At 41.4% G+C, this 13659-nt stretch overlaps 1 protein-coding gene across 6 annotated transcripts in view; it reads right to left on the minus strand.

The window, feature by feature from the left end:
- The window catches only part of FAM185A (family with sequence similarity 185 member A), a 104663-nt gene that overhangs the window by 58720 nt on the left and 32284 nt on the right, over window positions 1-13659 (minus strand). For 5 of the 6 annotated variants that reach the window (XM_061582089.1, XM_061582094.1, XM_061582092.1 and 2 more), the window contains exons 6-7: window positions 10845-10943; window positions 8890-9024 (exon numbers count right to left, since the gene is read on the minus strand). In XM_061582089.1, the coding sequence (XP_061438073.1) occupies window positions 8890-9024; window positions 10845-10943 (234 nt within the window). Of the gene's footprint in view, window positions 1-8889; window positions 9025-10844; window positions 10944-13659 lie in introns of those variants that run through there. The other variant, XM_061582095.1, reaches the window with a different exon arrangement.

Raw genomic sequence — 13659 nt, forward strand, 5'->3', positions numbered from 1 at the left:
AATACAAGAGTAATTTTAAGTATTCTCTCTTAATTTTGTCTCACACACAGAAGGATTACTTCAGGACTTACTAGACACACAATTTGACAGTCAATCCAACATACTTTTTTAAAAAATATTTTTTATTAGGTTTAAAATATGACAGAGGAGAAATCAGATACAACCAAAAGAAAAAAAATCCACAGGTAAATGAGGCACTGCAGAAGAGTAGGGTCAACTTTTTTCAATGGAAAACAAGACTGGAGAGGTGATATTATATCAAACAAATAAATAAGTAGCCTTCTGCGCTGAGTGTTACAAGCAGCAGGGCTTCAGATGCAGCAATGGGTCTGTCACTCCATTGATGCCTACTGGGGTTCAGTTCATAATAATGGGGTCTGTTCAACCTAACATATTTTCTGTTCTTCCCTTACAGGTGCAGTCCCTGAAAAACTGAAGAGCCATGAACATTAGTTTCCACAGATAACTCAGCCCTTCTATCTAATTGTACCAAACTGAGGAAAACACCTGGGGAATCCTGACATCAGCCTCCAGATTATTAATAAAATCAATAAAGTTAAATCAAGAAAAAACCATCTCGCTTCATTTACCCTCTCATTACTCTGACGTGTATCAGCTTTTACAGTACAGCAATTTGCCAGTGACCCAAATCAGAGCTATTAAAATCCTTCCACAGTTAAGCAATAACAAACCAGGTTGCACATAACAGATGGGAGATAAGTTCCTTAGATGTTGTCCTTCTGAGGACCTGAGAACACGTTCAGTAATGCTAACCCTGGGTCCAGCCACATGGACTGGTGAATGATTCTAGAGATTTCTTGAAATACTCTCATCCAGACGTCCTGACCCATCCACTTTTTCAACACTGCATTTTGTTTTGTTTTGGCACTTTGAGGGTTCCCCTCTATCTGGTCTACGTGCTGTTAACATGACAGCCCTTCCAGAGCATGGGGGAGCTACCAGGCCGCATCAAAGATGTTAACCAATACCAATGAGTTTTAGTGACATTTCCCTGGTGCAGGCAGAGATCGATTTAAAAGGCACCTTATCCCATATTGACAGCCATTCATGTTCCTCTATCTGCAACTGGACGTTCCTTTCCCACCAAACCCATAGAGAGGTGTTATTGCCATTATCAGCCTCTAGTAAAATTTGGTACAATAATGAAATCAGTCCTCTGGAGTCCATAAAGTCATCCAATAGCAATTTTTCATGGATGACGAACCCGGCAAGAAGGGAACCCAACTGGTGGCTAAATAACCACAGGATGGCCTGTCCCAGGGGCCATAATTTCTGCCATAGCTAAAGTTTTATTCTTGTGATAAAGATTCCATAAAGATTCCTTTGTCTCCATGTACTAACATCATAATCATTAATCTTGGAAAGCAGGGTGAAATGATAAGGGGAAAAGGAGGAAAACCTAAGGAGTCAGCAGAGCCACTCATTTCGTCCAAATCTTAAACATAGATAAAACCATTCTGGATCCATGCTAACAATCTGAACTTATGCTTAAGAATTTTTTATTTTTTTTGCAGCAGGCCCTTATGCACCATTATCAGTTCCAGATTAACCCACAGATCTGGAAGGTCATCATTACCAAAGGAAACAACGTGCCAAAGCTGACATGCTTCAAAATAGAGCAACAAATTTGGTATCCCCCACATCCCTTGTTTTAAGGGGCGATACAATAATTTTTTCCATATCCTTGGTCTGTGTGATGCAAAAACAAGCTGGTTCAGCTGTGTTTGCCACAATGACAATTGTAATCCATCTTAATATTCATTGCCAATACGGACTAAACATATTTATAATCTCTATTTGGGAATCATACCTGCAATACTTCCTTTCAAATAAACGAAACCTCCCTTTGATCCTTCATGGGGTATACCACCATTAAGCAATAACTACATATTGATTTTCCGTTATATTTACATTTAAACTACATATACTTAGAAAGCCGCTTTTTACCTCAAGGTAAGAAATTTCACAAATTCGTTTCATTTCCTACGTCCAGATTAATGGAAAATATCCATACTGACAAACAATATACTTGAAAATATTGAAAAAGTTGAATGATTCATTTTCTTTACATTCCCATAATGCCCTTGGCCTGCTAGGAGGTCTGCTTTGCAGAAATGTTTGGAGCATGGCTGTTGACAACAGAAGCAGCGACTGCACTGGTGCCTTGCAGTGGTTAGTAACTGATGTGTGGAAGAATCTCAATATGACACATTTGAGCTGCCATCCTGGCAGCTGCAGCAGCCCAGTGAGTAGCACTAAACTTGCTCATTTAGTAGGTTCTGCAGAACCTGTTGCAGTTCTGATATCGTGGTCCGTTGTATAGGGTGGACCACTGTCCTTCAGGATCACTTTCTGCTTACTGCAGTCATGCACACTGGCAACTGTGGATAGCTTTAACTTTATTGCTTCTAGCTTTTCTTTCACTTCTGCAGCCTTGTGGCATGTGTGTCCATTCTGAACAAGCTGTCCTGTTTGTGTTATGAAGTTTATATTTGCTTTATATCACTCTAAGCTCTTTTAGAGGAAGGGTGATTTATAAATATCTTTTGACCAGGTAAGTTTACAATCTGGTTTTTGAGCATAATTCACTTTGTTTGGCTTATGAATCCCCCTCCGAGGCTAAGAAGTCTATTGCTAAATGGATGCCAAGATTTCCCAGCTGGACCATTTCGAAGATATGCCTTGAAGAAAAGCATCTGCTTATAAAGCTGTTGTCAAGTAAAGACTTACTCTTGTGGCACTCATGAAAGAGCTTGGGTTCTGCTAATCTCTCATTAGCTTGATCCAATTTGCTTCCCAAAGACTTTCTCATGTTTAGTTGTTCTGAGTACAGTCCCTTATGCCTTTCCTTTCTAAGTGCATGGACCTTTTTTGTAAGATGTTGTCTTGCTGTCTGTTTTTTCAGTTTGGCCGGTTCAGATACCTGAGGTAAGGGAGCCAGGCCAGGAGAGCTTCCTTAGAATCGATTCTTTGTCAGCTAGCCTTTCTGTCTCTTATGACTTTCCCTGGGCTTAGATAATTGTGTATTGGGCTGTGACAGTAAACATTTGTGTCATCAAAGCCTGTTTAAATTAGTAGAACAAAATGCAAGTGTATTGTTGCAAATGCATAGTTTGCAAAAGCCTTCTCTGTCATGCTTTGCCTCTCCAAGCAAAATCTATGCCAACCCTTGGGTATATGAAGAATGAGGTTCCAGACCCTTGATGTGGTACATGGATAAGATGGAGCAAAACCCAAACCAGCATTCCTGACTCAAAGGTAACAAATCACTCTTTTCCTCTGTGCCAGGGAACAAGTTATTAGACTGTTAACAAAAGGAAATAATCTACACTAGCAGTTTAAAAAAAACCAGAGTATCAAAGGGATGTTTGGCTCTAGACTTGAAAGTTGTACTTCAAACAGTATGTCTAATATTATTTTATTGTGTTTGACTCCTTGGAAAACTGAGGTTTATAGAATCAAAGCAACTTTCTGTTTCCTATGTGTTCTTCCCTTATAGCAAACAAGGCAAACCTTGGATTTATGCTAGGACTTCTTTTGTTTCTGTAGTGCTTTATCAGGAAGGAGGATCAAGAAACACAGTAGATTACATTAGCCAAGTTTAAACTAGAATATAATCTAATTCTTTCTTCTCATCAGAGAAAATTGATCACTCCCAAGAGATGCATCATTTTAGCCATTTTCCAAAGAGCTGATTATTTGTGAACTAACTTCTTAATTCGGAAGACTAACATAGAAGACTAAAATAGCTAAATCATGCAGCCCTTCGTGGGAATTTTCCATTTAGTAAACGTTTCCTGACTCCTAACTGAGCAGAGCAGAGGGAGCTGTCAGCTGGTCCAAAGGAGATACAAGCGAGCCAGCTCTCAGAGAGTGAACAGGAGTTTGGCAGAGGAGTTCAGCAGGGGAGGTCGAAGGAGAGGATCCTAAAAAAAGTTTTTCCCTTGCATGGTGCACCACATACCAGCAGGACTCTCCTATTTACTCTGAAAGAGGACAGGACAAAGCACAGGCCAGTCCAATACAAGTAGAAAGAAAGAAACAAAAGGCAGTAGAGACTATGGGTGGGAAGGACACTCCAGTGGTGGCGACCTGCAATGTTTGTTTTCTTGCCTGAGAACATAGCACACACGTGCAACAACTGCAAGCTGGTGGCGCTGGTGGAAGAAAAAGTGGGGCTTGGAGTGGTGGGTGGCCACACTGAAGAGCATAAGAGAAGATGACAAGTTCTTAGAACACTGGAACAACAGCAGCAAAGACAAGTACAGGAGGTGGAAGAACAACAGCATGTTGAAGCAGCAGAGGAGACTGTTGTGGACAGCAACAACGAAGTGGAGGAAACGAAGTGGAAAAGGGTGACAGGAGCAGAAGAGCTAGAAGACTTCCATCTCCGGTGGAACTACAGAACTGCTTTCAGGTACTTGAGGATGAGACTAGAGGACAACCTGTAGGGGAAGATTTACAAGAGACCCCATGCATCAGCGACCGAGAGGCTGAAGCTCAGTCAAGCAGAGGCAATGAAACCATGCCCCACAACAAAAAGAAGAGTAATGGTGGGAGACTCCCAACTGCGTAGGACTGAAATTCAAGTATGCCAAGGAGATCCATGTACTTGCCAGGTATGCTGCCTCCCTGGAGAACGGATGAGAGATGTGACAGAAGGGTTGCCATCGCTCATAATCCCCACTGACAGATATCCCTTTCTTCTCATCCATGTGGGGACAAATTATACTGTCAAGCAGAGCTATGAAGAAATCACATCAGACTTTGAAGCTCTGGGAAGGAAACTCAAGGACTTTGGGGCCCAGAGAGTTTTCTTGTCCATCCTTCCAGTACTTAGAAGAGGAATGGAAAGGGAAAGAAAAATACTCTGGGTGAATGACTGGCTACAAAGGTGATGCTAATGCAAGGGATTTGGATTCTGGGACCACAGGCTACGCTTCCTGGAAGATGGACTGCTGGCAAGTGACGGGTTGCACCACACAGGGACTGGGAAGAATATGTTTGGCCACAGCATGGAGAAATTCATCAGAAGAGCTTTCAACTGAATCCTAAAAGGGAAGCAGACGTAAACTTGTGGTAACAACTAACAAAGATTTGTGCACAGTAAGAGGAACCGAGGAAATGGCTCTATTGGGGTCCAGTAATAGTCTTCATAAAAATGTAGGAAGGAAGCCAGGCCATAATTCACATGGTCTTTGATGTCTGTATACTAATGCCCAGAGTATGGGAAACAAACAGGATGAACTTGAACTATTAATATAGGAGGGTAAATACAACTTGATAGGTATAACTGAAACTTGGTGGGATGACTCCGATGACTGGAATATACCAATGGGAGGATATAATTTGTTCAAAAAAACTAAAAGAAATAGAAAGGGAGGGGGAGTCACACTATATGTTAAAAATATATATCCATGCACAGAAATACAGTAGGATGAGGTTGGTAGCTCCATCAAGAGTATCTGGATGAAAATAAATGGGGCAAGGAATAAAAGGAACATGGCAGTTGGAGTCTATTACCGACCACCCAATCAAGGACAAGATGAGGATGAAACTTTTGCAAAGCACATTGCCAATGGTTCAAGGAGGCATGATGTAGTAATAATGGGGGACTTCAATTACCTGATATATGTTGGGAGACAAATTCTGCCAAACACAGCCCCTCCAACAAATTCCTGAGTTGTGTTGGAGATAACAGCAAGTGGAGGAAACAACTAGAGCAGCCTTTCTCAACCAGTGTGCCTCCAGATGTTGTTGGACCACAACTCCCATCAGCCTCAGCCAGCATTGCCAATGGTCAGGAAAGATGGGAGTTGTGGTCCAACAACATCTGGATGCACACTGGTTGGGAAAGGCTGAACTAGAAGATCAGCTAACCTTGACTTGATTCTAACCAACAGAGATGACATGGTAGATGAAGTGGCAATTACAGGAACTCTGGGGGAAAGTGACCACACTATACTAGATTTCTTGATTTTAAAGGAAGCAAAACTTGGAGTAGCCATACGCGTACCATGGAGTTCAGGAAAGCCGATTTTAATTAACTCCGACCAATGGTAGTAAGGCTTCATGGCAAGCGATCCTAATGAGAAAAGGAGTCCAAGATGGATGGGAGTTTCTAAAAGAGGAAATTCTAAAGGCACAATGGCAAACCATTCCATCAAGGAAAAAAGGGAGAAGACAGCTCCACAGAAAGCTTAGAGATGACCTGAAAACCAAAAAAGGCAAATACAGAAAGTGCAAGGAAGGCCAGACCACGAAGGAAGAGTACAGAAAGGTAGTACAGAATTGCAGGGGTGGTGTCAGGAAAGGCTAAAGCTGAGAACGATCTGAGGTTAGTGAGAGATGCCAAAAGCAACAAAAAAGCTTTCTTCAGGTACATCTATAGTAAAAGACAGAGAAAAGAAATGGTGGTACAGCTACTCAATGAGGATGGCAAAAAAAAGGCAGAAATGCTTAATTCCTACTTTGGCTCAGACTTCTCCCAAAAGGGGGTCTATGAACCTCTTGAGAAATGTGAAGTTGGGCAGGATTGCAGCTTGAAATTCATCGACAAATTGACAAGGAATACCTAATCATTTTGAACGAGTTCAAATCTCCAGGGCCGGATGAACTGCATCCTAGAGTACTGAAGGAACTGGCTGAAGAACTGTCGGAACCACTGTCTATTATCTTTGCAAAATTGTGGAGGATGGGTGACGTGCCGAATGACAGGAGAAAGGGTAATGTTGTCTCTATCCTCAAAAAGGGCAAAAAGGAGGAACCTGTGAACTAAAGACTGGTCAACCTGACATCGATCCCTTGGAAAATTATGGAGCAGATTATTATACAGCCACAAGAGTGGCTGTATACTATAGCCAGCATGGATTTTTTGCATTCCGCAAGGTTAAATTGAAAATACCCCCCATGCCATTCTGATGCTTCCCATAAACTCATTTCAAAACAAAACCTTACAAAACTTATAGTCCTGAACTCAGAAATGCTTGCTTAACGTTTTCATGGCGATACACAAAACAGTCAGAGAGAATCGAGAGTTCAAGCCGTAAAAACAGAGAGAAAAAAACAGACCCCTGTTGGACTTTTTTCTGTCAGAGTTCTCATAATTTGTTGAAATTAATTAAAAATCAGCCATGTTCACAGAGTACCTGTAATCCTATTACTGACCATGCCCCATACTCTGACCTTCATCTTCTGCAGTTTAAAAGTTAAAAAATGCCTAGCTGGTTTTTAATTAAGAAATTTAACATTAAAGTCAATGATAAGCCCAGGCATGCTCAGTAAGAACCAACTGTCAGTGTTCTAAAAGCCAGACTCACAGTTGCTTGGCTTGGCTAATCAGGGAGCCACAACCACGCCAAACCTTTATTTCACTTTAGACAGTCATGGCATTCCCCAAAGTATCCTGGGAAGTGTAGTTTGTGAAGGGTGCTGAGAGGAGACTCCTATTCCCCTGACAGAGCTCCACTGGCCAGAGTGGTTTAACAGTTAGCTGCTCCGATTGAAGGTGTTTGAGGGGAACAGGGCGTCTCCTAGCAACTTATGGCTGTCTAAAGTTAAATAAAGGTTTGGTGTGGATGTGGCCAGTAACAGCTTTGGTTTAAATTTGGGTAGAAGACCTCCCCTCCCTCTCCCCTTCCTGCCCTCCTCTTCCCTCCTTGCCCCTTCCCCAGGTCACTTTCACCTATCTTAAGCATGATTGCACAGGAGTAAATCCCACTCAACTCAAAAAGCATGCAAATGATAAAATGTACCCTTCCCTCCTCCTCACACCTATCCCCTCCCTCTTCCTTTGACCCTCCCTCCCCTCCCCTACACCCTTCCAATCTCCTCATTCCTCCTCCTCCTCCTCCCTTCTCCCCTCCCCCTCCTCCTCCATGGTCACCTTTACCCACCTTAAGCATGATTGCATGGGAATAAATCCCATAAGCATGCAAATTATCAAATGTGCCCTCCCCTCCTCATCCCTCCCATCACCTCCCTTTTGCCCCTCCCCTCCTCCTTCCTTCACCTGTCCCTTTCCCAATCCCCTCCTTTCCCCTCCCGCTCCCTCTCCCCTCCCTTCCTTCTTTCCTCTCCTCTCCCCTCCCCTCATGATCAGTTTTACATATCCTAACCATTATTGCATGGGAGTAAATCCCATTGAACCCAATAAGCATGTATATGTTCAGAGTTGCCTTTTCCCTCCTTCACCTCTCCTCTCCCTTCCTCTTCCCTTCTTCCTCCCCTCCCCTCTTCCTCCTTCCTCCTCGCCTTCCCACTCCAAATTCTTCCAAGCTACACAGGAAGTGGATTGGACTGTGAAAGACCAACCCAAATGGTGTTTGCATTTTGACACATTTGTAGGGCAGTACAATATCTCAGAGAGGAGGTCAGGTCTCCTGCTCCCCTGGTGCATTCACTATAGCTGCCCAATTTCCCTGCTGTTTAAAGTTTGATAGAAATATCTGTGGGCTATAGATACGTTCTTAAACCGCAAGGTTTTTTGCCTATTAGTGAATATGGTTTGGATTGTCCTGTTGGTAAAGCTTGACTAGGGATCCTCTGCAAAGATATCCATATCCAAGCTGGGTTGGCAACCCTGTCTGCAGTGCCCTGCCTGTACCTTTCAACATGGATGCTCCAAGCTTCTTTACAGATTTGACCCTACCCTTCCGAAAGAGGTCTGAGAAATGCATAAGAGTAAAAAGATTCTCTACCCTTTTCTGTCTATCTTGTGGGCTGCTATAAACTCACTTTAACAGCCAATCCAATTCCAGTGAGTAATAACTGACAGAGAGAAAACACACACGCATTGGCTCTCCAGGATTCCAGGCAATAGTCTTTTCCAGAAATTGAAGTCCAAGGTCCATTCATAACAAGCCTCACCTGTAACTGTTATATGACCCTCCCTGGATGCATTCTGGGCACTCTGCAACTGGATCTCTGGGCTCACCTCAACCTTGCTTCCAGATAACTGCAGATACGCTTTAAGAGTAGCAGGCACCTTAACAGTAACAGAGCCTGTTATACATAAAAATAAAGAGATTTGTGTCAAATAGACAGTACAGGGTGACAGGCATACGCCACTTTCTTTCAGACACATCCCACCCCCCAATTAAGTAGAGCTCCACAATAAATGTGGGGAAATGGGCCTGCTGTTTTGACCCCAAGGCTTTCCAAAGCAGCAGTAGACAATGTGACACCCTCCAGCTGTTTTGGACTCCAAGGCCCATCAGCACCAGCAAGCATGGTCAATGGTCAGGGATGATGGGAGTTGGAGTCTGCACCACATTGGCTACCCCTTCTCCACAACAGCATGCTGGCTGCTTTCTTTACGCCAAGAGGGACAACAGTTTATGACTGCGTATTGCTTCATGGGTACAAAGTCAGAATGTTGCAATGAACACTTGACTAAAAAGTCACTAGGATGATGCTCCTCATGCCACCTTTGCTTGTTTTGTGGAAGAGGGAATCTCTCTCCACACTCTATCAGGAAGCCTTGAATTTAGCTGTACAGTTTGGGAGGAAGGTTAACTTCATTTCTGCCATTTCAGTGACTCGCTCAGCACTAAAGTAAAAAAATAAGAGGAAAAGTTGTATCCTCTGCTGGAGCTGCAATGTTTAAGTGCTTTCCTTTGATGTGGGGCTCCCTATGTGGCTGACACTAAGAGCTGATCCCCTACTGACTATTGAAAAAAGCTAAATCAATTCAGTAGTTAGGCTCTACTTCTTAGTTTGGGGATCCCCAGGAAGGGAATAGCCGAATAAAAATGAACAGCGATACAAAAAGTTCTCTCTCCCTCTTTTTTACAGTCTTGCCAATTAATTGATTTATCTTCCATTGCCCATCCCCACCTCATATATATTCACTTATTAAAGCATATCTGTCTTGCATCCATGCACAAATAATTGACTGTGCACTCTTTTCTAAGTAAAGTCCAATCTCTTGGCTTCATTCCAATCTCCCTGGTTCTGGCTCTGACAAATTGCTGCAGTTAAGCCAAGGCAATCCAGCCAAGGAAGTTTTGTAAAAGCCTCCATTGATTAACCTGTTAAGTCTTCTCCATTCTTGTGTGGAGCCTCAGTTATTGAAAGTATTCAGTAGAAAACAGATGTTCTACCATCTTATTTATCAGGAAGAAAGACAAGTTCTCCTCTAACATGGCTCTTACGGCCTTTACCAAGACTATGAATCAGATGAGTTCAAATCTGTAGTTCACAGTGCTTGGGAAGATGTAATGCATCATTGTGCTCAATAAGGACAATGGGTTGTATTCAACTAAGTCCTACTCAGAGAAGAAAATTAATGAAATTAATGAACCTAAGTTAACCATGCCATTAACGTCAATGAGTCTCCTCTTAGTGGGACTAGTGTTGAATATGACACAGTGTTTCTTTAGCCACCTAGGATTTGGGTTTCATAAAAATATGAGAAAACAATGAAGTAACAATCATTTCATATAAACTGAAGTCAGCATAGATTTTTACCATGTGTTTTTGCACTGATATTGAAGGATGGAATCCTAAACAAACACTTACTAGAGAATAAGTACTAACTTAGATGTGATTTCTTAAAACGTTACATAGACAGAATTATATGAGACTGCAGTGGGAGGGAGGGTTATCCTCCACCCCTGTGTACCAAGGTCTTCATCCTACTCATCCTACTCATCTATCTCCTGCTGTGGCTATTTAAATTTCAAGAACTGTGCATATTGATTGTTTACATGCATTGTCACGTTGAGTCTGCCCTTGAGTCCCACTGAAACCAGAAGAACCTGCTGTCAAGTAAACGTGCTTAGACTGTAAAAGCTTCATATACAAAATTCTTATTGACCAACCTTCCTGAGATTTCAGATCCACTTCCCCCTTTGGATTGATAATGTAAACATCTATCTCCCCTTGATATGTAGAAGCTTTTAGGAATCCTTCTGAGGAATCTGAAAAACAAAAGAATAAAAATATTTAGTAGGTCCCAATGGAAAATATAAATAGAAAACTATATAAACATTATATAAAAATATAAACTTATCCAGCAGTACAGACTGAGAGGGAGAACTTTTGGATATATTCTCTGGACACATTGGCACCACATGACCTTAACCTGGAGGACAGTACCACCACTACTTAGCTGCTGCAAATGAAGCAATATCCAATACGTAGGAAAGACCACAACTGACCTACGCACGTGCTTCAGGAACCACAAGTTGGCAATTTTGACAAAAAAAGTGGAGCAACCAGTTGCAAAGCATTTTAACATCGAGGGTCACAGCCTGTTGGACTTTTCCATTACAGCGATAGAGATGCCAGCAGATCCAGCAGCATTGACTAAAAGGGAGAACTTCTGGATTTACTCCCTGGACACATTGGCACCACATGGCCTGAACCTGGAGGACAATACCACCACTACTTAGCTTTTGCAAATGAAGCTCCTCTGAGTATTCCATCCTCAAAGCTCTATAACTGCCACCTTGGTAATAGCATTTGTACGTTAGCAGCTGATGAAGGCTATATATATACTTGATGGAAATGCAACAGCACCATTGAATTTTGGTGGGGAAAGAGCAGAAAGAGGGACAGAATGTTCTCTCTATATTTACACTTTAATGGATAGTTTAAGACTCACTGAACATCTACATAGAAAGAACATCTGCAGTTGTTCAGCTATTAGATGGTTACATAGCTTAGTTCTTCTCAAAACGTTCTGTGATAACCAAGCAGACAATTTTCTTCAGTTATTTTCATTTTTCTCCTTCTGGGAAAACAGGAAGAAGGGGCAGCCAAAAAGAAAAAGAAAAATAAGGATTCTAAAAGGAGTATGTTTTCAAAGGATATAAAGATAATGGACTTAATGTTATTCTCTAACCATCTCTGCATGCTATTCTGGCTTTAAATAATTTCCCCCTACATACACACCTAAAAGAAAAGGCTATATTCAAAGGTTGTTCAAAAGTTAATTTGCACAAACACTAGGCAACAAAATATGTTTATGTTCTTTAAAAATTCTTAACCCAAACACAGTGATATTACAGGAGATTCAAAACCCAGAAACTAAACCCAGAAGCTAAACAGGAAATGCACTAAAATTCCTTGTAGATTGTGGCTGAATTGCCAGTAATTTTCCCCAATGTGCATTTGTTTTATCCAAAGGATGTATTAACAAGGAACAGGAAAAGTTGTATGACAGTCTGAAAGCTACTTCTCAGAGATCAACTGGACAAAGAAAGAATTATTCGTAGGAGACTGTTCTTAAGGAGTAGTAACCAAACGTTAAGATTCCAGCAGAATGCTTCTCAGGTTTCCAGTTTGTGGTATAGCAGTAATAATGACACAGATCTCATTCACAATTTTCTTTTTAATAAAGCTCTCAGGCCACAGATGTGACTGATCCCCCTCCCAGAAAAAAGAGTAAAAAGAAGATATTATAGTCTGTATTTGCCTCTCTCATAGCAACACCCCCAGGATTCTCCATCTCTTCTGCAATTACAGAATTATACAACCAAAATAAAACTGATGTGTGCATAGGCTTCCCCCCAATCTTGCTTTCTGCGGGCCAAATGTTGCCAGAAATGTTTTGATTTTAAAAATTCTGAAATGAAGCCAAGTAAGGAATTAGGATTTAGGAGACTAAACTCACTTCTTTTTTATCCTAGGAGCCAATCAACATGAAAGGGGAGGCTACAGAGAAGAGTCTTTTCAGTGATTTGATTCCCCTTCTTTTACTGTGATTGGCTCCAATCAGCATGAAAGGACGAGGAAGCATGTTGCTAGCCAAGCGAGAAGATTCTTCTCAGTGGCTAACACACTCTCTTTCATGCTGACTTTTTTGACTTTCTTGACCCAAAATGTCATATTCTCCTTCCTTCACTACCTACAGCCACCCACAGCAAAACCTGAACTGTTACTCTCAAGTCCATTGCCCCAAAGTCTCCCACCTTTCTTCTAAGTCTTACCTAAAAACTTCCCCAAAGCCCTACAACATCATAAGCCAATCTCCCCTTCTCCCCTTTCTAAACAAGTGGCTTAGTCAGCATCCATTCTCATTCTAATACCATCTTTACCCTTTCAGCTAACATCCTTCCCTCTCTGTCATTTCCCTGCCCAGTAATATTGCACCCTAGGTTTTCTGTGTGTTTGTGGTCATGCTTAAGAACTGATAGCTTATATAATTAGTTTTTATTCTTTTATTCTATTTAAGCACTAACAAACTTGGCCTATTGTTACACTGTGGTGTATGAAGGTCTATGTCAATTAACATCTGTCACATTAGGGATGAGGGAGGAATTCTAACCAGGTCTAATTTAAAGCTGGATTTATCAAATTTGCACCTTCGAAAATAATACAAGGAGCAAAACAGAGCCATCCTTTCAAATTTGCACTAATCTGAATTTTGTGATACAGTTCTCCAACCAAGCAGTCTACCAAAATGTAAGGAGAAAGTGTGCATAAAAATGAACATATTTGTGAAAATAACACACAATAATGAATTATATTAGGACAAATTGATTGTACACATTTATTTATTTATTTATTTGATTTATATCCCGACCTTCCTCCCAGTAGGAGTCCAGGGAGGCAAACAAAAGCACTAAGAACACTTCAAAACATCATAAAAACAGACCTTAAAATACATTAAAACAAAACAACTTTAAAAAC

The sequence above is a fragment of the Rhineura floridana genome, chromosome 8 (genome assembly GCF_030035675.1).
Source record: "Rhineura floridana isolate rRhiFlo1 chromosome 8, rRhiFlo1.hap2, whole genome shotgun sequence".
NCBI classification, from domain to species: Eukaryota; Metazoa; Chordata; class Lepidosauria; order Squamata; family Rhineuridae; genus Rhineura; species Rhineura floridana.